The sequence below is a fragment of the Bubalus kerabau genome, chromosome 11, assembly GCF_029407905.1.
Source record: "Bubalus kerabau isolate K-KA32 ecotype Philippines breed swamp buffalo chromosome 11, PCC_UOA_SB_1v2, whole genome shotgun sequence".
NCBI lineage: Eukaryota > Metazoa > Chordata > Mammalia > Artiodactyla > Bovidae > Bubalus > Bubalus kerabau.
This window is the reverse complement of record NC_073634.1, coordinates 91,320,859-91,347,792: the sequence shown is the minus strand read 5'-3', so window position 1 is coordinate 91,347,792 and position 26,934 is coordinate 91,320,859. Positions and strand designations below refer to the sequence as shown.

The 26,934-nt window shown below is 39.3% G+C and overlaps 1 protein-coding gene across 14 annotated transcripts in view; it reads right to left on the bottom strand.

Moving 5' to 3' along the window:
* Positions 1-618: 618 nt before the first annotated feature.
* KIDINS220 (kinase D interacting substrate 220) overlaps positions 619-26,934 on the bottom strand; it is a 96,360-nt gene continuing 70,044 nt past the window's right edge. For 4 of the 14 annotated variants that reach the window (XM_055540995.1, XM_055540996.1, XM_055540994.1 and 1 more), the window contains 6 exons: positions 22,529-22,564; positions 20,876-20,908; positions 15,239-15,367; positions 10,702-10,800; positions 8,949-9,182; positions 3,900-6,606 (listed from right to left, as the gene is read on the bottom strand). In XM_055540995.1, coding sequence (XP_055396970.1) covers positions 5,344-6,606; positions 8,949-9,182; positions 10,702-10,800; positions 15,239-15,367; positions 20,876-20,908; positions 22,529-22,564 — 1,794 coding nt within the window. In that variant the 3' untranslated portion in view covers positions 3,900-5,343. Of the gene's footprint in view, positions 1,080-2,144; positions 2,203-3,899; positions 6,607-8,948; positions 9,183-10,701; positions 10,801-15,238; positions 15,368-20,875; positions 20,909-22,528; positions 22,565-26,934 lie in introns of those variants that run through there. The other 10 variants (XM_055540999.1, XM_055541000.1, XM_055541001.1 and 7 more) reach the window with 7 other exon arrangements.

The following is a 26,934-nucleotide window of genomic DNA, read 5'->3' as shown; positions in this document are numbered from 1 at the left end:
AAGGACTAGACAAAAGGCTAAGGCACACGGGGACTGTAAAATACACCCACGTAGGGCAGACAGCCGGCACTTCACCGTGACAGCGTTCATCAACATGGGCCATGGGTCTTCCTCCCTGAGAGTTTTTAGCAATGCGTGATATCATGTCCTGAAAGATTCCCAGAGTCATAAACAGAAAAGTTTATACGGTCAGACAGGTAGCAGGTGGGTATAAGGTGATAGGGAAGGGGGGAGAACTTAATATTGTTAAAATGACAACACCATTCATTGTATTGAATGGAGGGGAGGGCAAGGTCTGTAAGAACTATAGCATAAACATACTGTCTGAAAGCATTCAAATTCAGTATTTTTAGGGTTTGTGGGCAAACTCTCCTAGCTCAGGCATTCATTATTCACTCCCTTATCAAGTACTGACTGTGTGCCCCCTGGCCATCTGAAATCAGGCATTCTTGAGGTTCTTTCCCATTCTAATACTCTAAGGAGTGTTTTATGGTAAAATGGATGAACACATGATAACCAAAAAAAAAAAAAAAAAAAAAACTTAGGACACAAAAAGAGTGAACTCAGGTAAAACATAGAGGGAGGGGAAAAACTCAAAGAACTCAAAAAGAAAATAAATTCTTTGAAAATAAAAAGAGTTTAATTTGCATTAAGTATAACAATATACAGTCTATAAATTCTCTGAAACACAACTAAAAAGTGCAAGTTTGGTAATTTTGAAAATAACAGTCTAACTTTTTACTAGACACTTGACCAAGAAGATGATATAAGAAATGTCAAGTTATATAGGAGTTTATTTACATGCATTTTGCTATACATTCAGGCTTTTACCTAAAATTTTCTAAAAGAAACACTTCATTAAAATGAATTCAAATTTTACAACTATGTGGAACAAAGAAAACTGGCAGAAGTAACAAATCTCTCTTCTTCAACCAACCGGAAGCAGGATCACCGAGTTGTAGGTGGTCTCTTCTTTACCCCCTTGTATTTGGTGAGGAGCCAACAACTGTGAGAAGGTAACCGAATTGTCAGAAGGAATGGTCTATGAGCAGGGTACTAAGACCTAGAGCCCTTGTCGCCTTGAAAGAAAATGAGGTAAATAAGTATAAAACACGTTAAAATTAAGAGAACAATGGTGGGTAATCAAGATGATCTTATTTTAAGCAACTCAATTTGAGTAGCAGGGAGCATGGAGTTCAATGTTTTTTTAAAGTAAAATTTTATTCAAGTTCTAATAATCATTTGATAGATTGTGTTTTGTTAAATCTGGGCAAAACTAAAAGGCTCATATTATACATCACTGGTGTAAAGAACACTGCACGTGCTTAGCAGCTTCAGTCGTGTCCAGCTCTTTGCAACCCTATGGGCTGTAGCCCGCCAGGCTCCTCTGTCCATGGGATTCTCCAGGCACGAATACTGGAGTGGTTGCCATGCCCTTCTCCAGAGGATCTTTCCAGGGATCAAACCTGCATCTCTTACATCTCCCGCGTAGGCAGGCGGGACGTAACATTACACAAAGCATATTAACCTCAGGAAACTAAGGACATAACCGTAGTCTCTGTAAACGAGCTGATCACCCTGTATAGACACTGTCAGAACATTCTGTGGACCTCAAGACAGTCCCACTGCCTTTCTTGTACAGTATCATTGTAATTCACAGTTCTGGCCAGTTTTGGTTGGATCTCACTTCGGTGAGGTCAAACCACGTGCTGTTTTACTGACTTTGAGGAGTCATTCTACTAATAGTCTGGAAATCATTGTTTGCCTTTCTTGATGGATCCATTTATTCCTATTAATTCCTTATTTTTTAATGTGTCACTGTAACTGGAGATTCAGAGCTCACCACAGAGCCAGCCAGACCTGTTCAAAGAACTCTTGCCCTTTTAAGAAAGCTCTCACCCCTAGACCAGGGCACAGCAGCATGGAGTTAACCAAGGCCGTGCTTTAAAGGCCGTACATTCTACTTAAAAGGCTTTCACCATGTCGGTGACAGTGGTGGTTGATTTCTACCAACTGTTTTAGCCATTTCTTACTTTTAACCATAATTCTTTTTAAAGTGGTGAGAATATTAATTCTCTTCTTGGTAAGAACTGTTTCAGTGGTGGCTTAAAACTAATGACTTTGATAACTAATTTTTTACATACCTTAGCTTAAACTGGATCCCTCGGAAGATCTATCTATCTCAAAGGCAGCATTTTCTTCCTAGGCATGAAAGGGTTTGAGATATGTAAGATTTTAAATTTGCCTTCTAGTTAATCAGTCTCAACCAAGGATTCTCAACCTCTCTGAAGTGATGAGCCATTAAAAGACCATCCAAAAGGAGGCTCTCAGTTATAGATTAATTTATGTTTCCCAATTCATTTGCAAAATTATGGCCTATGCTTAGAATTCTGAGTTAGGGAAGGGTTAAGGGCACCAGAACCTGGAAATCAAAAATGCAATCATTTCAGGTAGCCCACCCAGGCTGGTCACCCCCCAACCCCTACCCCAAGCAAAAAAGTCCCATCGGCTGTTCCTTCCCTTCTGCCAAGTGTCAGCATAATTCCAGAAGGGCGAGCAGTGAGGGAGCCTAGATATATTCAGTCTCAAGTGTAAAGAAGTTAATTTCATGGCTCCTTTCTTTTACCAGCTTATTTCCTCAATGTCACTCCATAAAGTTGAGGGGACAGTGCCCTCTGGTTCTCCTTTCCTGGTAGCTGTATTGATTTTACTCAAGAGTTAACCAGGAATTCAGGGATTTTTAACCTAGGATACTTCTAAACAGGCTGAGAATTCCTGGTATAGCCAAAACTTATATAATCTTAAAACCTTTTAAATTTAGTATTTTAGCCAGAAGGATAAGGGATTTAATTTCATTCACAAATATTTTCTAATACTTAGTATTTATAAGGGAAAAATTCATGATTACAAATATATTTCACTCAGAACTATAGCATGCAGGTGATCTCAAGAGTTCTCAATTTAAGAATTTTAGCAAATAAGTTTCTTAAATTATTTGGCTAGGCAATTAAACTTATTCTGACTGCTGTGTAAAACTCACATAAATAAAATATAAGACAAAAACAAGTTTTCATGTTAATACTGAAAATGGTTGTTAGGAATTTTAAGTTTCCCCAAATTTGAGAGCTGATCCTTAAACACTAAGCATCATGAAAACTGTATCAACTGAGAGAGCATCAGTTCTTTTCCAGTCTCTTCTACAGAAAGGCCATTCTCACAGGTACCACCCCACACGTCTGTGGTCAATGAATCTGCCTGAACGTTAGCTATGTGGACAGAACTATCTGTGGCTTAGAGTAAAGGTGAAACAGTTTACAAAACACGGCAAGATGCTAACTGAGGCAGACTCTTTAAGGGACTGGCAAATTTAGAGCACTGATTCTTTTCTGTCATTTTTCACCCAGTTTACAGCAAAGTTTTGCATATGTGCGAGTCAGGCTGGGCTACAGGTTATAAACAGATACAGATACACACACACACACGGACACACAGACTCGAAGGGATGATAGTGCGACTCAATAACCCATTTGGTTTGTCAATTTCTAAAGCACTGTGAAAAAGCAAACTTTTCCAGGATGCTCATGCAACAAATTAAACTGACATCTTCCCAGGATCTGGAAAACCCACTTCTTGTGGTTACAGAAACGCACGGTACTGAGCTGCGCTTGGGCACTATGCTTCACAAAAGCACCATTCAGACGCTGGACCTAACAGCCATGCACTCCAAAAGACCAGGGAGAGTCACTCAGGACACTCCTGCCAGCTGCGTGACTGCTACGTGAACCTGAACGTCTTCAACGAACTTTAGACCTCTGACAAAACAAACACACAAATTACTTTTTTATTTTTAATCAAAATGTGAATCATCACTGCAGTGAATAAAAATTCATGACTCAGAATAGCATGCAATTCTTTTATTGTGTTCTAAATCTATTCGTACACTTAATACTCTGGTATTAACTTCACAAACAGAATAAAGAATACACTACAATGATATTAAGCTGCATCTACTCACCTGAAAAGGAACAAAACATTGCCCCTGAAATAACTGCTGATTACACAATACTGCAAACTAATAAACACTATAAATACTAAAATGTTAACATTTCAACATATAACGTCAACAACATTCTGCCTTCTTTTTTAATTGATTAAAACATTTGTTAAAGTCATGCAAAATAAACGCTTCATGGAAATGTTAGATTACACTCAAACAGCAAGGCAATGAAACCCATAAGAGGCAACTTTTTAATGCGACGACTGGTCAAATAAACAAACTATTCAGCATGTCAATAAAAATCCGGTTAAGTGGAAAACGTCAAAAATGTTAACACCACATTTAGGTAACTGCTCATCTAGGATCTCAACATCTACAATCCTATTTGTGACTGAAGATTACTGTGCTACATGGATATGTTATGTTAAAAAGGCCAAAAAGATGTCAACACATGATGGCAGGGGGCATCTCCAGTCCACACCACACTTCAATGGGACCGTTCTCTTAACTCTGCTATCAGTAAATGAAGTCACACAAGATTCATCTTTTACCCTTGCTTTGTTACATGTCTTTAAACTTTTTTTCTATAAGTGTTTCATATGATCCTCCCCCAGAATTCACATGCTGATATAGGGACAGGTCTCTTGATTTAGAAAGAAGAGTGTCTAGGTCATAGGGAGGTGATGCCCCTCGCCCCATGGGCCAACCTACTAGCCACTCACAAAGGCCCAGTTTCTGGGGCTCTACTCTGGACACTGTTGACTCACTCTTTTATCAACTTTTAAAGCCCTCTTTATATTTTCTACTTACAATTTTAAAACTCTTTGATAAGCAATCTGTTATATAGCACACAGTCTCAACTTACAGAGCATTAACCTTTAGTCTCTAAAGGCTATTCCATGACTTTTCACCCCTTAAGAGCAAAATGTGCTTCTGGTTCACTCAGCATCATGTCTTCCCTCAAATATTTAGTGAATGAATGTTCCTCAAAAGGAGTCTCTAGCTTGTTACTTTTGTTGGCAAATTCAGTTTATATTTAATAAACTTTCTGACCTATCTGTATACTCAGATCTTGTCTTGCAGCTGTATGCCAATGAAAGGTGTCATAACAATAGTGGGATTTTATGCTTCTAAGTACAAAGACAATGGGGCTGATGGATGAGCCAGGCTTTCTCACACTTCCCTCTGCTGTACAGTATGTCTCTCTTTTACCCAAGATCTTCTCATCCGTGAAGGCTTTGTGAGTGAAATGGACAAAGAAAACGTGCACAGATGGAGTCACTAAAAACTCAGGTCAGTCCTGTCACAGGGGCACAGTAATGCTATTCTACTTGTGCTTGTTCTTCTTAAAGAATGCTCTCCCTTTCTTCTCCAAAACCTGTACTATCAGAGGAGGCTACTGCGTGGAGCTCTGAGGAGTCCTTTGAGAGCCTCGTGTAGCTGGAACGCTGGCCTCGCTTGTGTGCCATGCTCTTCAGGTTCTCATTCTGCAGAGTGGTGGAGTGGGAACTGGAGCCTGACCTCAGGAGGACTTGAGGCGTCTCCCTCAGCCCCTCCGTCTCATCGGAATTCTGGTTGGCTCTGTTAGCCGGGGCACTGTTGTTGTTCAGGGTCACGGTGCTGGGGGTGCGATTCAGGTTGTAGGCTTTGTGGCATGCTGGCCAGTTTTCCTCGGGGCTGCTGGCTATCAAGCTGCATTCGGAAGGGCTCTTCTTGTCCTCGGAGCAAATGGACATCCGGGCTACGAGGGGGTCTGGCAGGCCACTCAGGCTGTGTGGGACTCCCCGTCTTCCACTGTGGGGGTCATCTTCGAGCTCTATGAGGTTGGCCTTTTCAAGCTGGGAGTCATCTGCCGCCTCGTTGTGAAGGGAGTGGTTGGGCGAGCTCTCATTGGACCTCACTCCTGAGTCAGAGGAGTCCTTTTTATCAAGGAGGGCATCTGACAAGTACTCTTTGGCCTTGATGAAGGTTCGAATGGGCTCTGCACTGTGCTCTGGAGACTTCAACGCTCTCTCTGCTTTCCCTTCAGCTTTCTTGTCTTTGTCATCTTTGAGCAGCGGAGTGTTGTCTGACTCTTCTGTCCCAGACTCGTCTTCGTCACTCGGGAGTTTCTGATAGCGCAGTCCACCTCCCTTCAGCTTCAGGTCTGTCTGGAAGAGACTTGACCTTTCTGAAGACTTCTTGCCTGGGAGAAGCTTACTGCCTGACTGATCGGATTTTTCATCTTCCTCGGTAATAGGATCCAGGGGTGAGGCATCATTGGTGGAAACTCCTGATGAGGAATAATCTATAACATCTCCCCTCTTCATCAGAAAAGACTTCCGCGTATCATCTTGCTTTGGCTCACTATCCTTCCCTTTCTCGGGTTCTAGACTAGAGTGAATGGAGCCCCCAGATGAACTCTGACCCATGTAATACGTGCTGTGTGGAGAAGACCTGCCACTCATGGTTGTGGAACCTGTGCCCCCTTCTAACTGAGACATCTGAGCAATGTACTCTCTATAAGCGTCTCGATACTCAGCCTGCACCTTATCAGTAAGCTTTGAAATTTCAATACTGGAATCCTGGGAAGTGAGACTGGAAAGACTTGGGGTTCTGCGAGTTTGTGACTGTGAAGACAAAAAAAAAAAAACAATAATAATTTAAGAATTCAAACAAACCAAAAAAAGGCAAAATAAACATGAGCTTAGGAAATATATATATATATATGGACAATAAGAATTGTTAAAGTTATTAAAAATACCAAATTCTTTTAAAAGAATTCTGTATAACACAGTTTAACAAAAGCTGTGAACTTATGAGTAATTTTAGTGTTATTAGAAAGCTTTATATAAATTTTAATAAAATTAGTTTACTGTTAATATTTAAAAGTATAATTTAAGGTTATATTAACAACCTTAGGATTTGCTTTTAAAATTTCAAACTTTTAAATTTATTTAAGGCAAAAGTCACCTTCATTGATAAAATATAAAAGTGCCTCTTAGAGAAGAGAAAGAAAATGAGAGTTAAGATAGGATCTCAAGAACAAAATACTCACATCTTCAACGTATGTTAAAAAGAACCTTTTTCAACTTGCACAACATGAAGTTTCTGTCAAATTTCAATTCAGAGAGAGTAAATGTACTCAAAATGCAAAACAAAAACAAAAACAAAAAATTTTAGAGCAAAAGTATAGAGTGAAATGGAGAAGATGAATATTGGATCCAAATGAATAGAAATGGAAGCCACGAGGTCAACAGTCAGGTCCAAGTAAACAAAGAAATAAAATATTTTTAGATGTTTGATCTCCAATGTGAAGTTTTAAGATGAGAATTGCTTTAGATCCCAGAGAAGGTAATACACAAGGAGTAAGAAGTAAAGATTAGGGGAAAAAAGGAAGGAAATGGAGAGAAAGGAATCAAGGAAGTTTGAGAAAGGAAAGAGCCAAGGTTGAAACAAAGCAGAAATAAGGTAGAGTCTTCCTTGTACAGGGAGGAAATAACCCAGCTCGCAACAAGTTTCCCTTAGACCCAGTGAACACTGAAAGGACGATGCCACTCCCTCACGCCAAGTGCAGTCTTTGTACCCCTCCCAGGGATCCATGAGGGCCAAACTGTTTTCCTAAGCATATGAAGATGACCTTTGCCTTTCCACTTGCATTCTCACAATAATGCACAGTGGAGTCCCCAGAGGTTCCCTCATGTGTGACCTCCCAAGAGACTGAATGCTGAAGCAGCTAAGGGAATCTAGCTGACTACTATTAAGCCAGGCATGAAAGATTGGTAACACAATTATCATTTTCAATAAATATGTTTTGTTCTCAAAAATAGCCATTTTTCATAAAAGTGTCATCTATGTTGGTTTACACTGGTTTAAAAGATAATTGGTTTATTTTTAAGTTTCTCAGTTTTTTATTTCTAATATGGCAAATACTGAAAGATAAAACTTACAAAAACAAAAGCTCTTTACGGGTCCTTCAATAATTTTTAAGAGTGTAAAAGGGTTCTAAGATTTGAAATAAGTTTGAGAGTAGTGGTACTGAAGAGAGGCTGGGAGAGCTGCCAGGGCATGGTGGGAACACCAAGTATGGAGGATGAGGATTTCTCAGGAAATGTTCAAAGGAATTCCAGAGAAAATAAAAGGATCACTGTTGTTCAAACAGAGAGATAAAAGGGTCAAGTGTGGACTTAATTTACTGAAAAATATAGAAATTTTTATCTTAGTTAATACACAATAATAAAATGCTTTCCCAACTTAAAGAAACAAGATTTATAGTAGGTAGAAAAAAGTTACAACAAAAAAAAATATTTTTATTACCAAACCAAACACCACATCCTTACAAACAGCAGGCCTAACAGGCATTGCTTTTTCTACATACAGTTCCCTTTCCATAGAGCTCTTTGTAACTACTTCCTGTTTTTCTTCCCCGCTCGTCTTCTCCATTCTGTGCCCTGCTCTGATCTCTTCCTCACTTGTTTCCCTTTCTCCTTCTGACGTTCTCTCACTTTTGTTTTTAATCCTGATCCTCGCCTGTCCTTTCTCTTCTAAGAACATCCAAAGAGTGAGCCCCTCCATGTCCAACATCAGATAATAAAAAGGAAATGAATATCCGTGAAGATGTACCTTAAGCCAATGCTTACTGAACTGAACAAGAAAATAGCAAGTGAAGGATGAATTCAGCTAACTACCTAGAGAGCCCAGTTCCTATTTACCTTCAATGCTTTTGCTCTATTTTACTGTTTTCACAATTCTTATCAACTTCAGAAATAATGTCATTGTCTCTGTTTTACTGACTGTCCTCTCCAGAAGAACACAGCTCCTGGAGAACAGGGCCGCCTCCCTCCACCCTGTTCACTTGGGGACTCACTGAAGAGTTTCTAAATGACTACCTGAATGCACCAACAGAATCCTGGCTAATTCAACCCCGTCCTTCCTCTTCGGCTCATGTAAATAATGGCATTCCAGTAAATACCTGCCAACTCAGGTTGCTGTGGCGAGGAGCCCCTTCGTCCAGGCCGAGCGTGTTCAGCTCTTCAAAGCTGAAGTTCAGGGTGTAGGGAGCCTGACTGGAGAGCTCGGTGTGGGGCAGCTCGCTGTGTGCGGAGCGACGAGCAGGTTCACCATGAGGAACAGAGCTGCTGTTTTCACTCAGTAAACGTGGGTCTTCAGGGACCACTTGGTTTTCTGCATTTCTCATTTCTAATATCTTAACAGTAAACAAAGTCATCAATATCCACATGGACAAATCACATTTTGGAAGCTTTAGAAATTATTTTAAAAATTAAACACAAAGTTACTATGATGGAAATGAGAAAGCAAACTTCCTGTAAGTGAATTTCAAATAAATTTCTCCTATATCTGCTTATCTTTCATATTAACAATACAACTGACCTTTGAATGACACAGGTGTGAACTGTGCAGGTCCACCTACTCACAGATGTTTTTCGATAGTGCAGATGGCAGTTTTTACTACGTGGTCCAGGGCTGCCTGAATCCACAGATGTGGAGAAGCCCTGGATATGAAGGGCTGACTCCAAGTTGTCAGTGGATTAACCTCCAAATTGTTCAAGGGTCATCTGTACTGAAAGTAGTACAGCTGGCCCTCGGAATCCAGTGGTTTTGCATTTGCAGAATCAACCAATCACAGATTGAAAATATTTGGAAAAAAAGATTTCAGAAAGTTCCAAAAATCAACACTTGAATTTGCCATGCACTGGCAACTATTTGCACAGCATTTGCACTGTATGAGGTATTGTAAGTAATCTGTAGGTGATTTAAGTATATAAGAGGATGTGTGTAATGTACAAATACCTTGCCATTTTATAGAAAAGACTTGTGTATACAAAGACTTTGGAATCATGGGGGTCTCAGAACTTCTCCCCCACCAGATACTAAAGGATGACTGGAATGACGACAATCATCGTACGTACAGTACATTCTAATTTGGCCATTACATTACTAGTGTAACATAACATTAAGATGAAGCATGACTGGAGCGTGTCACTAAGCAGCAGAGCTGGACGGCAGCTAAAGCAGTAGGAGCTACTGCAGTGGGGCAAGGAGAGCTCAGGACAGAACTGGGCTCAATTCCGAAAGCAGCATGGACACGTGGGCATTTACAGCCCAGGAGCGAGGGGATCAGTGGATGGGAAGATGCAAAGAGGAAGCCTCAGGAGTATCGGGGTGGGGAGGGGTGTTTTCTGGCCGAACCATCTTGACAGGATTTATGCTGGAGGCAGGCCAGGGGTCTAGCACATCACTGGGGGCGGCGGGGGTGGGGTGGGGGAGATGGTATGAGGAATCTGATCAGATATTGAAGGGGATCAGACATTAAAGGTGAGGTTCTTTCTAAACTGACTTTAACAGAATTCTTGCTACAGCTTAGCAACACAGGCCCAACAAGAACAGATACCAAGGTCAAGGCCTACAGGGTTACAGAAGCCTGACTGAATGAGGTCAAGGACAGCATCTTGGTCAATGAAAGCATGGAGAATTGGCAGGTGGTCTCTCTCCCATATTTCCAAGTGAAATGCCCAAAAGCAAATATTGCTAAGAGCTGCTGTATATACTCTACATAACAGGACATACAGGAGCCCTACACACAAGTGTAAAATGTCATTCTTACATGTTTTTTAAAAATATAGGAAAATATCAGTTTAGACCAGTACTTACTGGCACTTCTTTTATAAAATGTTGTAAATCTACAAGTATTAAAAATATCTTACTGTGCTTCTAAAAAGATGCCAGTCTCCAAAATTCATATTCATTTCCTTCTTCAGTTCATCGATGTTACACTGAGCCAACACACGGCCATTTATGTTCGCCTGAATAAAACCAAACACAGGGAAAACAAAATGTGAGAAGTTATGAATTTCCAGTGATTAAAAAGCACATCTATACTCGAGACTAGAATACACTGACCTAAAGAAGGTTATCATACCACGTAATAATCAGTAAACAAGCAGAGTCTGAACAACATAAGTCACTCCATACTTTCCCAAGCGTTTCAGGCACTCAAGTAAAAGAAATCACAAGGATCAACCTCAGAGCTAAACCCAATTATTTCCGAAACTACCTACCCTGCCATGAACAATAACAAAACTGTTAACTTTTCTTCTCTAATCCTATAAAATCTGAGCACAAAGGCAAGCTGCTGGGAGGGGACACAGATGTCCGTCAGCATGCTGGTCAGTCACTGACAAAGTTCTAAATGAAGTGAAAGTGAAAGTCACTTAGTCGTCTCCGACTCTTTGCGACCCCATGGACTATACAGTCCATGGAATTCTCCAGGCCAGAATACTGGAGTGGGTAGCCTTTCTCTTCTCCAGGGGATCTTCCCAACCCAGGGACTGAGCCCAGGTCTCCCGCATTGTAGGCGGATTCTCTACCAGCTGAGCCACCAGGGAAGCCCAAGAATTCTGGAGTGGGTAGCCTAGCCCTTCTCCAGAGGATCTTCCCAACCCAGCAACTGAATTGAGGTCTCCTGCATTGCAGGTGGAATCTTTACCAGCTGACCTACCAGGGAAGCCCCAGTAAGCCTTCGTTTACTTCTAAATAAAGTAAGCACTGACAAACATGTTCATCAACTACACCAGATAACCTCAACCACCACAAATGTACACCACAAGGTTCCCAGTCTATTAAATGCACAAAAAATGATCTCATCACCACTGGGTCTCTGATGAGGAATGATAGAATTTACTTGATTAATAAACAGGCAGTTTATTTATTTTACAAAAATACAAAACCTGACTTTATTAACTGTGGTAAAAGTATTAGATATCTGTATTTAAAATCGATAGAATGCCCAGTTTCCAAATTGATTCTGAAGAAAAGACCGTATGGAGCAAGCCTATGGCAGGGGTCATCTGTGGAAATGCAAGGAGGTTAGCAGTTCTTAAGAAACCAACGGCCATGATGGGCTTTAAACAGCAAGGGCCTGTTAGCAAAGAGCTGAGCAGGGAGAAAACCACTGTCCTGAGGGAAATAAAATCCCCACAAAGGATTCATGTGGAGGCCTCACTCTCTCCTGACTCTAATCAAGCTGCCTAGAGGAGACAGTGAGGTCAGTGGCTTGGAAAGGCAGTGCTGGACACTTTTGCAAACGGGAATTAACTACATCTGTGAGAAAACCAGTGCTATCTGAGCATTTCTGACCAAATGTAGGTTATGGTTACTAAGATAGTTAGTATCAGTCAGTTCAATTGCTCAGTTGTCTCCGACTCTGTGGGACCCCATGGACTGCAGCACTCCAGGCTTCCCTGTCCACCACCAACTCCCAGAGCTTGCTCAAACTCATGTCCGTCAAGTCGGTGATGCCATCTAACCATTTCATCCTCTGTTGTCCCATTCTCCTTCTGCCTTCAATCTTTCCCAGCATCAGGGTCTTTTCCAATGAGTGAGTCAGTTCTTTGCATCAGGTGGCCAAAGTATTGGAGCTTCAGTCAGCATCAGTCTTTTCTTCAGTCAGCATCAGTCTTTCCAATGAATATTCAGGACTGATTTCCTTTACGATTAACTGGTTCCATCTCCTTGCAGTCCAAGGGACCCTCAAGAGTCTTCTCCAACACCACAGTTCAAAAGCATCAGTTCTTTGGCACTCAGCTTTCTTTTTCTCACATCCACACATGACTCTCACATCATACATGACTACTGGAAAAACCATAGCTTTGACTAGATGGACCTTTGTCCACAAAGTAATGTCTCTGCTTTTTCATATGCTGTCTAGGTTGGTCATAGCTTTTCTTCTAAGGAACAAGCATCTTTTAATGTCATGGCTGCAGTTACCATCTGCAGTGATTTTGGAGCCCAACGAAAGAAAGTCTCTCGCTGTTTCCATTATTGCCCCATCTATTTGCCATGAAGAGATGGGACCGGATGCCATAATCTTCATTTTTAAATGTTGAGTTTTAAGCCAGCTTTTTAACTCGCCTCTTTCACTTTCATCAAAAGGCTCTTTAGTTCCTCTTCACTTTCTGCCACAAGGGTGGTGTCATCTGTGTATCTAAGGTTACTGATATTTCTCCCAGCAATCTTGATTCCAACTTGTGCTTCATCCAGCCTGGCATTTCATATGATGTACTCTGCATGTAAGTTAAATAAGCAGAGTGACAATATACAGCCTTGACGCACTCCTTTCCCAATTTGGAACCAGTTTTTTGTTCCATGTCCGGTTCTAACTGTTGCTTCTTGACCTGTATACAGGTTTCTCAGGAGACAGGTAAGGTGGTCTGGCATTCCCATCTCTTGAAGAATTTTCCACAGTTTGTTCAGATCCACACAGTCACAGGCTTTGGCGTAGTCAATAAAGCAGATGTTTTTCTGGAACTCTCTTGCTTTTTTTGATGATCCAACAGATGCTGGCAACTTGATTTCTGGTTCCTCTGCCTTTTCTAAACCCAGTTTGAATATCTGAAAGTTCACGGTTCACGTAACTTGACTTGGAAAATTCTGAGCATTACTTTGCTAGCGTTCTGAGATGACGGCAATTGTGTGGTAGTTTGAGCATTCTTTGGCATTGCCTTTCTTTGGGGTTGGAATGAAAACTGACATTTTCCAGTCCTGTGGCCACTGCTGAGTTTTGCAGATTTGCTGGCATATTGAGTGCAGCACTTTCACAGCATCATCTTTCAGGATTTGAAATAGCTCAGCTGGAATTCCATCACCTCCACTAGCTTTGTTCATAGTGATACTTCCTAAGGCCCACTTGACTTCACACTCCAGGATGTCTGGCTCTAGGTGAGTGATCACACCATTGTGGTTATCTGGGTCGTGAAGATCTTTTTTGTGTAGTTCTGCGTATTCTTGCCTCTTCTTAGTATCTTCTGCTTCTGTTAGGTCCCTACCATTTCTGTCCTTTATTGTGCCCATGATTTGTATGAAATGTTCCCTTGGTGTCTCTGATTTTCTTGAAGAGATCTCATCTTTCCAATTCTATTGTTTTCCTCTATTTCTTTGCATTGATCACTGAGGAAGGCTTTCTTATCTCTCTTTGCTATTCTTTGGAATGCTGCTTTCAGATAGATATATCTTTCCTTTTATCCTTTGCCTTCAGCTTCTCTTCTTTTGTCAGCTATTTGTAAGGCCTCCTCAGACAACCATTTTGGCTTTTTGCATTTGTTTTTGAGGATGGTCTTGATCACTGCCTCCTATATAATGTCAAGAACCTCCATCCATAGTTCTTCAGGCACTCTATCAGATCTAATCCCTTGAAACTATTTGTCACTTCCACTGTACAATCGTAAGGGATCTGATTTAGGTCATATCTGAATGGTCCAGTGGTTTTCCCTACTTTATTCAACTTAATTAAGTCTGAATTTTATAATAAGGAGTTCATGATCTGAGCCATAGTCAGCTCCTGGTCTTGTTTTTGCTGACTGTATAGAGCTTCTCCATCTTTGGCTGCAAAGAATAGAATCAATCTGATTTTGGTGTTGACCATCTGGTGATGTCCATGTGTAGTCATCACTTAGAAGAAGGTGTTTGCTATGACCAGTGCATTTTTTTTGGGGCAGTAAGATAGTATATATGTTCATAATTAACTTTTTAGATGCCATTCTTTAAAGTATGTAAATACTAGATGCTGTTGTTAATGTTCTACTTCACTGTATCTCTGATAGAAAAAGTATAACTTAGTAGAAATATCTATTAAAACTGGGATTCAGTTAGCCCTGTACATGGGAAGACATCCTCGAAATCTCAGGTTCATGGTAGTTACTGGAATTGCAATAGAAGATCTAGAAAGAACAGAACCTCTTCAAATATGTCAGTCTTGCAAACCCAAAACTCATAGGTATTATCAAACAGGACATGATCAGAGTCCTCTAAGACATGAAAGTGAGAATTAGAGGGACATGAAGAAGTGTGGTTTACTTGGATAATTGTTAAATCACAAATATTACAACTAAAGAAAGTGTAACAGAAAAGGCTTTCAAATGTTCTATGCTGCATACTGGAAATGTAAGTAGTTGTCAACCTTAATCTGAAATCCTTTAGAGCTTTCAATCAATATTTCTCATCAAAGCACTTTTGACTTACATGAGATCATTGTGAAGTAGCATTGTAACACAGAACTTTCTTTTATCCATCTCTAAACTAAGGCATAAAAGGGCAATTTTAGGATACAAATAGTAAGAAACCTATTTCCACCTGAGCTTTCCCATCTCAGCAGAGAACTCATCTTTGATAGCCTAAATACAAAATGCTCGCTGTCCAGAGCCCGCCTCCCGTGCCCTCGAGTGAGCAGGTAAAAGTGCAGGTCACCTTTTTGATGGTTGCACAGTACTGAGGCAGCATGCTCTGGTCCAGCCCTTCAATTTGTTTCAGTTTCTCACAAACCGCATCCACGTTCATCGAATTCAGTGGTATTGTGCCTGAGGCTGGGCCTGATCCCTAGGTAAGTCGTGGGAAAACACATGTATAAACAGCATTTAATGTCAGATATATGCAGTAATGTGACAGAGAAACACTTACGAAGTTACACTATAAAGTACTTCAATTAAAGATACATTTTCAAACTTAAGTTAAAACAGTGAATGTGTGCAGCATGGGACATGCCATTAGAGAACAGATTTAGCTACTGTTAACCTTAAAGAGTATCTTTTATTAGAGCAGATATAGCCTGATCAAAACCACTTTTCTAAGAAGACATAAGTTCCATGAGCCAACCCAAGGCCAACTTCAAGAAAGCCTAACCTCAAACCTTAAGAGAGAAAGGTGTAGCCCTTAATAACAGAAAGACAGGGGCTTAAAAAAAGAAAAGGAATAGGGGGAATTACTGATGCCTATAACATACAAAAAAACACAAAAGGTAAACCTATGAGATAATTTTAAAAGTGCTGACACTCAGCAGCTTTAAATGTCTTCACAGATTACCTTAATAGTCTACAACAGCTCAAGTTTTCAGATCTTGATCATATTTTATGTCCAAGAGATCTTGGATAAGAACCTATACAATAATCGTGTAAATATAAAACAACAGTATTACTTCTTAACACATGTGGAAGTAAATATAATCCATCAAAATTCAGTCTCATTTAAAATAAAAATCAAAATAATAAACCTAGTGTTTACTGAGAAGAAAAATATTTTCTGAATACAGAGACATACTCAAGAGGTATTTGCCTGTGGCTAATTACATACGAATCTCAATTACAGATGTGGTCACTGGGGTCCAAAGAGGTAAGTTTTGGCTTCAAACTCACAGAATAAACAGCTAGTTAGTGGTAGATTCAGACTGGAACCCTAGCTTAACAGGTCTTACAACTTCCTATTTTCTTTGTTGCCATTGTCTATTTTTAAAGAGCTTATAGAAACTATAACCAAAATAAAGAGAAGACAAGCCAACTAGTATAGAGGGTAATGTTACAAATGATCTGTCTTGTTTACCAGTCAATTTAGTCTTAAAATGATAAATATCATTTATCCTATCCCCAAGGATGTGTCAATTTAAATTTTCTACTGCCTCTTTTGTCATCATCAAGACAGAAGTAGACTATGACAGCCAAAACTGCCTGGGAGCTACTTGTTAAACATTATTTGTAACATGAAAGCATTAACATAATACTCTATTATGAATTGATAGATAAATATACACACACAGTATATAAATAAAATATACCTAGTTACATATAAATATAGCTAGCAGATGAGACCTTACTGAACAGACAGTAAGGTAGTCATTTTATAAGAAGGAGCCTCAGCAAGTTTACAAGTGTAAGATAGTCACATAAAAATTTGTAAATTAATGATTTGGAATATTCTATTTCTGCTTTATTGACTCTGCCAAAGCCTTTGACTGTGTGGATCACAATAAACTGTGGAAAATTCTGAAAGTGATGGGAATACCAGACCACCTGATCTGCCTCTTGAGAAATTTGTATGCAGGTCAGGAAGCAACAGTTAGAACTGGACATGGAACAACAGACTGGTTCCAAATAGGAAAAGGAGTTCGTTAAGGCTGTATATTGTCACCCTGCTTATTTAACTTATATGCAGAGGACATCATGAGAAACGCTGGACTGGAAGAAACACAAGCTGGAATCAAGATTGCCGGGAAAAATATCGATCACCTCAGATATGCAGATGACACCACCCTTATGGCAGAAAGTGAAGAGGAACTCAAAAGCCTCTTGATGAAAGTGTAAGAGGAGACTGAAAAAGTTGGCTTAAAGCTCAACATTCAGAAAACTAAGATCGTGGCATCCGGTCCCATCACTTCATGGGAAATAGATGGGGAAACAGTGGAAACAGTGTCAGACTTGATTTTTTTGGGCTCCAAAATCACTGCAGATGGTGATTGCAGCCATGAAATTAAAAGACACTTACTCCTTGGAAGGAAAGTTATGGCCAACCTAGATAGCATATTCAAAAGCAGAGACATTACTCTGCCATCAAAGGTTCATCTAGTCAAGGCTATGGTTTTTTCTGTGGTCATGTATGGATGTGAGAGTTGGATTGTGAAGAAGGCTGAGCGCCAAAGAATTGATGCTTTTGAACTGTGGCGTTGGAGAAGACTCTTGAGAGTCCCTTGGACTGCAAGGAGATCCAACCAGGGCATTCTGAAGGAGATCAGCCCTGGGATTTCTTTGGAAGGAATGATGCTAAAGGTGAAACTCCAGTACTTTGGCCACCTCATGTGAAGAGTTGACTCATTGGAAAAGACTCTGATGCTGGGAGGGATTGGGGGCAGGAGGAGAAGGGGACGACAGAGGATGAGATGGCTGGATGGCATCACTGACTCGATGGACGTGAGTCTCAGTCAACTCTGGGAGTTGGTGATGGACAGGGAGACCTGGTGTGCTGCGATTCATGGGGTCACAAAGAGTCGGACATGACTGAGCAACTGATCTGATCTGATCTGATTTATAGCTTGTTTTTAATTAAATATAAATTTAAAATATGCCATACATTATATGGTCTGAAGTTCACTTACTTCAAAAATACTAAGTACAGCACAACACTAGTATTTCCACGATTTAGTTTTCATATTTCTATACATAGTTCTATTTTCTGCCTGGATGAGAACAGCCAATATTTAAGTGTTAATTACCCACTATCTGCTATGGAAACTTTAAATGCTTTCTATGAATTTTTAATAACCATATTTGTTTTTTCTTTCTTTTTAAACAGGTTTATGTGAAATATAATTCACTAACAATTCTCCAATTTAAAGTACACAATTCAGTGATGTTGAGTATCTTCTCACAGCTGTGACACCATCACTACACTCAACTTTAAGACATTATCAGAGCCCTAAAAAGCAATTCTACACTATTAGCAGTCAACCTTCATGCCTCCCAACACCCAGTCCCAACCCCTAGCAACCACTGACCTACTTTCTGTCTCTGCGGATTTGCCTATTTGGGATATCTAAACAGAACCACACCATCTGTGACCTTTCATAACTCACTTCTTCCACTTAGTATATTCTCAAGGTTCATCTATGCTATAGCATGGATTCATACTTCATTCTTTCTTATTGCTGAACAGTATTTATCTTTTAAATGATCTTTAATACTGTTTTTCAAATGTTTTCATTCCTCAACCTATTTCTTCTTTCTGGGTACATTTATACTTCTCTACATTTCTGTGATTAGATAAATCACAAATGCACAGTTTGATCATACTGGATTATAATGATCATACTGGATTATAATTCACAGAATTAAATGCCATGAATCCACACTGATATAAATAAAAAGTTGAGTGAGTAAGTAAGTAAATGAGGAAGAAGAGACAGCTTTTACTTATAGAATTCCAACTAATAAATGTAGAATGGAAAAGAAAATTACCACCTGGAAAACACAACAAAAGTGGCAGTACACAAGACACCACTAAAATTCATGAGAAAAGTATAAGGAGGAACAGGATTATCTGCAGAGTTTCAAAGTATCTCCCCCTAAATATTCATTCATTACAAGGGAAAGACACACCCTTACAGTGTTGAAACCTGGCAGATGCTGCCCTAACCACATGACTGAGGTCCATATGACCACTGGGAAGATGCAGGCCCTCACAGACCCTCAAATGTGACACACGGAGAAGGACACGCATCACGTTTCTGTGGGTCTCTTGCAAAGATGTATAATCTCCTTCTAATCATTAGGAAATGGTGAACAAACCCAAACAGAAGGGCAGTCTACAAAATATCTGATCAGTATTCTTCAAAAGTTTTACGATCATAAGAGACAAGGAAAGACTGAGGAATTGTCACAGATTAGGAAACTGTAAGGAGAAATAACAAAATACAACTGGACTGGATCTTGGACCAGAAAAATGAAATTAGTGGGAAAACTGGTAAGATTAAAATAAAGCCTGTATTAACAGTATTGTACAAATTTTCATTTCTGTTCTGGAAAAATACACTACAATTAGGAAAGATGTTAATATTAGGGGAATACTGTTTTTGTATCTTTGAAGTCTAAAATTATTTTAAAGTAAAAAAAGTTTTTAATCACAAAAAGCTTTTTAATTGTGCTAAAAAGAACAAGTATAACAGACATGGAACTGATTAACTCGGTCTGTGTGGGGGCAGGGGAAATGTAAAATGTTAGAGAGTAACATTGGAGAAAGCAATGGCACCCCATTCCAGTACTCTTGCCTGGAAAATCCCATGGATGGAGGAGCCTGGAAGGCTGCAGTCCATGGGGTTGCTAAGAGTCAGACAAGACTAAGTGACTTCACTTTCACTTTTCACTTTCAGGCATTAGAGAAGGAAATGGCAACCCACTCCAGTATTCTTGCCTGGAGAATCCCAGGGACGGGGGAGCCTGGTGGGCTGCCATCTGTGGGGTCGCACAGAGTCGGACACGACTGAAGTGACTTAGCAGCAGAGAGTAACATTCCCTTTAAGAAGGGCCTCAGAAAATTCAGCAAGACAGACACGTTAATAAAGACACTACTCTTTCCTCTAAAACAGGAAACTCCACATTGTTTTACTTTCATGATCCTTCAAGACTTCTACATTTTATCACTTGAAAACATATTTTGTCCCTCATTGGGGATTATGTAGAAGATACATATTATTTTTGAATGACTTTTAGGAGTTTTCTAAGAAAAAGACACACAGGAACCCTGTAATTCCATCAAAGCTATAGTCAGACTATTGATTATTTGTGAGTTGGATCTTATCAAGATAAGGAGTAGATTATCAATATATTAAAATACAATATGCTTCTTTGAATAAAAGAGAAATGGTAACTACTCGCCCAGTTTTTTCTAAAGTAATCATATACAATAAAATTATTTTGAAACCAAATAACCCTTAGTATCGAAACAACAATCTTTGGATGGAAACCTCGCAAAAGAAGAAAAAGTACAATAGTTGACAAGGAAAAGGTATATTCAATAATTCAATATGTTAAGTTCTTAATAGAAAACATTACTTAATACATAGAATGGTAATACTTAAGAGTTTATCATGCATATTCTTACTTGAAATTTACCTGTTACAAGTCAAGGAAAGTTCATTTCAGTATATATCACAATCTACTAAAAAACTGTTTTTCTAACAAAGAAAACTGAATGCAGAAGATGTTAGTTTGCTTAAGACTGTTAAATACTTACAAACTTCAAAATACAGACAAATCAGAATTCCTCCAGGTCAAAGTAAAACAAAACAGATTTAAATTACTTTGATGTAATTATATTATTTTATATTGTAAGTAGATTAAAACTACACTCTGTAATATCATCATCTTCAGTAAATTATCAAACAAGCTTAGAATTGATTAGCCAGAAATGAGAGCCATGCAGAGGCTGAAAGCAGCTATTAAAAATAAACCCAAGGCACTGAAATGAGCACAGGTTTATAAACAGCCCAGCAGGAAGTTGCCAATGATTGCTTCTAACAGACTAAAATAAGAAAAATGAGTAAGATTTCACTGAAAGTTTCTGTACCTGTCTCTGTTTGTTAAACCCAGAGTCACACGGCTTTAAGGAAGGAATAAAACAGAATGAAGGACACGAGCTTAAAGGAAAACATCAAATACACTTTTGTGATAAACATAGGCAGCACTTCTGTCACTCTGTTTTCCCACAACTGAACACACCATCTCTACAGCAACACAAAGGAACATCCGTGCACAGGCACACACACACCACACACACACACATAATTTAATTTCATTAACATGTGCTTGGTAATTTTAAAATTGTACTCTCAAATTTAATATTCTTCCTGTTAGAAGAATAAGCCATGGGCCATACATTCAACAAGAAAACCAGATAAATCAAATTTGCTATAAAAAGTCAATATTCCTACTATAAACAATTATTTTAAAAATTAATTTTTAACATTCTGATTAAAAAACTACAACTATTAATTTCAGATCAATTAATTGCAACCTTTAATAGTAAGGTTTAAATACTTGGAATTCACATGATCTCTTCATAAAACATTTTCTAGTCACACTAATAGTTAATGTTCAGAAATATACTTTTCAGATTTAGGTTTTGTTTCACTAGACATGCACTGAAGTATCATTTGAAAAGAAAGGCCATAAGAGCCTAGCAGCTCAAGAAATCATAAGTGCAACAGTGAAAAAATATTGGCACATTATCAGTAAGGTAACTATTTTACTAATGCAGTTTTCTTTTTTTATTTTTTGTTTTGGCCACACGGCACAGCTTGTGGGATCTTAGTTCCCCAACCAGGGACTGAACCTGGTCCCTGTCAGTGAAAGTCCAGAATCCTTAACAGTGGGCCAGTAGGAAATTCCCGATTGTAGCTCGTTAAATCCCTAATTCAAAGCTGACACACTGCTATCAATTATTGTTCTGCACAGATTAGGCTGGTGGTAAATATTCTCAAAATAGTTCAAATAATCTAGAAATAACTAACAATGTTGAGTCAATTTACAATGTTCTTTTAACATGTTCACTATCTGGAGCACTTTATGGGAACTCTGCTTTCTAGTTTACATATTAAACTTACTATAGGTACTTTTTTTAGAAAGTTACTATGAATATCTGTGGAAACTTGAAAAAATATCAAACAGGAGCATTTATGAGATTACAGTTTTCTAAAAGATACCAAAACACAAAAGAAGGCTATTGTTATCAAGTTGGAAAATATAACTTTCTCTTCAAACTACATGAGAAATAATATGTAGGTTAAAGCTGACAGATGAGGTTTGATACCACATGCAAAGGGCAATCTTTTTAAAAAACTCAAGTTCAAAATATGATTTTGTTATGTTTTTTTAACTTTTAACTGTACTCTAGGATTTCAATGGTATCAGTATTACAATATCCTATTTCTTCAACCGTGTCTCAACCAATTTAGTTGTAGTTTAGTGTTTAGGAAAAATGTTTTCTTGAGCTGAAGTCTGGCACACAGACTTTGAAGCTGGAAGTGAATACAGTTTTTCACTATTTATGAAAAGAAAAAAATGTTAATAATTTTCCAAACTAAAGCAGTTAATAAAAATGCACTACTAAATTGCTTTAGACAGTGTGAGTGAATCTCCAGAGACAAGGTCCTGGGGGCTGGCAGAGAGCACCCAACCTAAAACTACAGCCCAGGAAAACCTGAAACATGCCCTGCCTTACCCATGGCATCTTTAGCTTTCTCGTCCAAGTTTGCTCCTGAACAACGACAGACATCCATGACAGACAGGCATGATTTGGACATCCATGTGTTTCAAAACAGGTTACTAGTTCTAAACCAGTGGTGGAAATAAAATGATCTACAGTGGAGTCCCATCTTTTTTTCACTTGGTTATTCTACCAACTGGATTCAGTTTAATGAAAACCAAGCCTTCATTTCTAGGACTTTTATTAATTCAGTAATTTTCATCCATCTCTAAAAGTAATGGCACACCAGAAGGCAGGATACTACTGCTCTTAATAATGCCTCTGAAGTTCTTTACCATCCAACGTTGTGCTAATCAGTTTTATGCTTTTTCAGTGAAGCAGCTGATCTAAAGCTACCGAGCAAACCCTGCAGCAGAGAAGGTCGAGAAAGAGTGACTTGGTAGCACTGATCATTCCCCACCTTGGCAGCCCTCCAACCCATCAGCTCCAGGAAGCCAGGGTTTCCATCAGTTTTGTTCACTACCCATCCCACTGCAGTAGTGAAACGGTGGATGATCACACAGGCACGTGAAGGACTTGATGGTAAGTAATACAAGGAAGTATACAAGGATAAAGAAATCCTCCATTACTCTTTCCTTTGAAAACATCCTCTTCAAGGAAACACTCCCTGCTTTGAAAAATGAGTAGTCACACTGTAAATAAAAATAGACCGAATATGACTCTTTTAAAGGGCAACTCTCTGAAAGACCACAACAAAATGCCACTGAGGACACCTGGCTCATGAAAGGCCCTCCTTGCTGGGTTCATCCCTTCATGGTGACTGAGTGATCTGAATGCTGCTACTTCCTAGAGGGGCCTGGACTGAAAGAAGGTAAAGGCACCAAGTAAAATTCTCCTGGAAAGCTTTCAAAAGTGTAAAGTATTTGGAGCATTCAGACAACCTGGAACTCCTTCTCAATTCTAGGAAAACAAACTGATTCTAGGAAATCAAACCACCTTTGGGGGCCAGAAAAGCATTAACAGATAAAGGGCCAAGTTAATCTAAAATGACTGGCGTGTGTGTGTACCACTCCCACCACTGAGGAGAGGTTATTTAACACAGTTTTAGTTTCTGAGTCTTTAAAGCTCCATGGAATTTGGATGGTAGTAATAGTAATAATTATTAAGTAATTCAAGTATGAGAAGGCTGAGTAATCCTTAAATCAGACCTATGAGGTAAAAGGCCTGCTTTTTCCAGATGAGGGAGTATCAGAGAGCTTAAGTAATTTCTCCAAGGTAGAGAGCTAATCACCAGGGCCTATTCATCTTGAACACCAAACTCCTGACCAAGTCAGGCTTAGTATTAATGCAGGCAAAGGGGGCAGCACAGTGGTGAGGAACGCTTCCAAGTACTGGCCATGCAGATTCCAGTTCTGCACCGAGGGCTCCCTCCTGTGAGCCTCAAGTCAGGTACACCTGCAGCATGGTGCTGGACTAGACCATGGGTACTGGTGTTCTCTGGGCTTCCCAGTGGCTCAATGGTAAAGAATGCACCTGCCAATGCAGGAGACGTGGGTTCGATCCCTGGGGAGGGGAAGATCCCCTGGAGGAGAGCATGGCAACCCACTCCAGTTTTCTTCCCTGGAGGCTCCTATGGACAGAGGAGCCTGCTGGGCTACGGTCAGTGGGGTCGCACAGAGTCAGACACGGCTGAGCACAGAGCATGAGGCTCCCCCAGAGGCAACGCAAATCCGCCAAGGTGGAGGCCAGAGTTCTTGTTTTTACTGGTTTCATAAACTGAAATTCTGATTGAGATTTCATTTCTTAAAAAGTCTTTTCTGCTTTGAAAGTCTGAAAAACACGAGTCCTTTCTAGCTCTAATATCCTGGGGATCCTATCTCGGGCCCAATGTTAATGTATTCTTTGTCAGTTTTCTAAGATTTGGCATTTATTTTCTCTACTATACAATCACAGAGGAAGAAAGCCAGCACAGAGGCTTACATTTTGCATCTTCACCTTCATGAAACACCTGGACATATCTGTAATTTATCTGGTAAATCTTGGCTGGCCTTCACAAGTCACAGTCATTACAGTGTTCCTGAATGTGAGAAAACCCAGTTGTTTTCATAAGGATCCACTTTATAAAGGTTGATGAGAAATTTCTTGAGGTTAAAAAAAAGATGAGACCATCTATATTGAAAAGATCACAGAGAGCTGGTTAACTCTCTGTGATCAGGTGGTTGTTTTCTTTTTTTTCTAACTCATTATTCTGTGTCCACATTGACAATTTGTCCAAAAATGTTTATGTAGCTCCTGCTTATCCATAAGCAGCTCTGGTCATCAAGTGCTGCCCATAGGGGGACAGGTAAGTGAACAGACGTGAACTCAGTCTGCAGTCTTCTTATCTCAGGAATTACAGTCTTTTACTACAGGCCTGAAAAGTCATAGCAGCCATGAAGGGCTAAAAAATTTTACATTAACTACTTCTGTGCTGGTTCAGTTATAAAGATCCCATAAGATGTTCCCCTGGATAGATACTTTTCCACATTTCCACCACTGTTTTTTTAACATGGCTTTGAACTAAGTGTCTACTTGGACTAGTCTACTGCAAAATAAATGCTACATGCTACTGTTGTTAATTTCTTATAGGCAAAGAAGGCTGGGAAGCAACTATTATTCACTAAGCAGATTACAAAACTATCACTTAATATTAAAAGAACAGCAAATCCTACAGTTATTTTACTAAACAAAGGCACTAATATATTCAGAGCATGTTTACTCTTTGTTATTGGGCTTATACACACAACTTAAGAATTGCATTATTTCCCCTTCCCCAAAAACTCATTTTAAAATTTGCCTAATGCTCCTTCACTGGTCCCTGAAATTACAGACACCTTTTACTTACAAGTGTTGTCCTTAAGGATGGGAATAGCTATTTCAGCATGTCTCTGTCATTAAGACCATCAAATTCTTCACAGGACCTAACTTTCATGAAAAGTTTGCTGAGGAATTTCAGCTCAGACAATTGCATTGCATGCATGAATCTATGTATTAAAGGCTCACTGACTAAACTAAAACTCATTCTTGCATATGGTGGCAATGATCCATGGACTAAAGATTCCTCTAACACCCAAATGAAATTACTATGGTTTATTGTGTCTATCATTCGTGGATAATGAAGTCTCTCAAACACTTCAGCTAAAATGTTAATGACTTAAAAAAGAATAATCAGCCCCTCAATGAAAACACCAAAATGGTTCTCTTTCTATCTCACTAATATTAACTCAAAGAAAATTAAAGTTACAAAACCACTGCCTATTCAAGCGCATGTTTTAAGTTAAAAATTATGCATAAATTCAGGATGCACTATTTCACTAAATTAATTCCAACTGCTATGCCACATTTCTTTATATTAAATTGATGTTTACATGGGCATAACATTCTGCAAATGAATCAATAGAACTGAAAAATACAAACTGGGTTCTTAAAATTCCTCATTGACTGAATGAAGATTCTAAGTCGCATCATATTAAATGTACTTATTAAGTACAAAGACTTAAATAATAAATATACAAAGTGACTTCCTACAAAAGTTATTTTAAAGAAACCCATCCTAAAGTGTTGGGGGAGTTTTAAATAATCCCCTTTACATGCTGGACTAGCTTTGTTTATCTGGAAATTTTATTTTAATAAATACAGTTGACCCTTGAACAACACAGGTTTGAACTGTGCAGGTCCACTTACATGCAGATTTTTTTCAGTGGTAAATATAACAGTACTAACAGCAAAGAATCTGCCTGCAATGCAGTAGACCCAGGTTCTATCGATTCCTGGGTTGGGAAGATCCCCTGAAGAAGGGCATGGCAAACCACTCCAGTATTCTCACCTGGAGAATTCCATGGACAGAGGAGCCTGGTAGGCTACAGTCCATGGGGTTGCAAAGAGTCAGACATGACTGAGCGACTGACACACAAACACACACAATCTGAGGTTGTCTGAATCCAGAGACACAGAACCACAGATCAGGAGGAAAGATTTACACTGGAGGGCTGACTATAAGTTCTAGTTTCTTAGGATTTTAGGCTGGCAGGAGGGTCAGTGCCCCAATTCCTGCACTGTTTCAGGATCCACTATATAGATAAAGAAAAGTAGCACTGTAGCAGCACTGAATTTACACTAAGTGTGGGCACCGAGATTAAGCATGAGTCACTGAGGATCCATTCCTGGTCTACATCAAACTAGTTCACAATGTCTTTTTTGTAGTCTCAAGGTCAATTATGAATATTTTCAAAAATATTCTACATGTGCAGTACCAATTTCAGGAAAAAAACAGGCAAATGTGAAAATAAGGCCCAACATTAAGGAACAAATACCACCAAGTGAATGCTCCTGATGGTTGCTGGAAGAACCCCTTCCTTACTGGACGACCAAAAAAGAAAAAA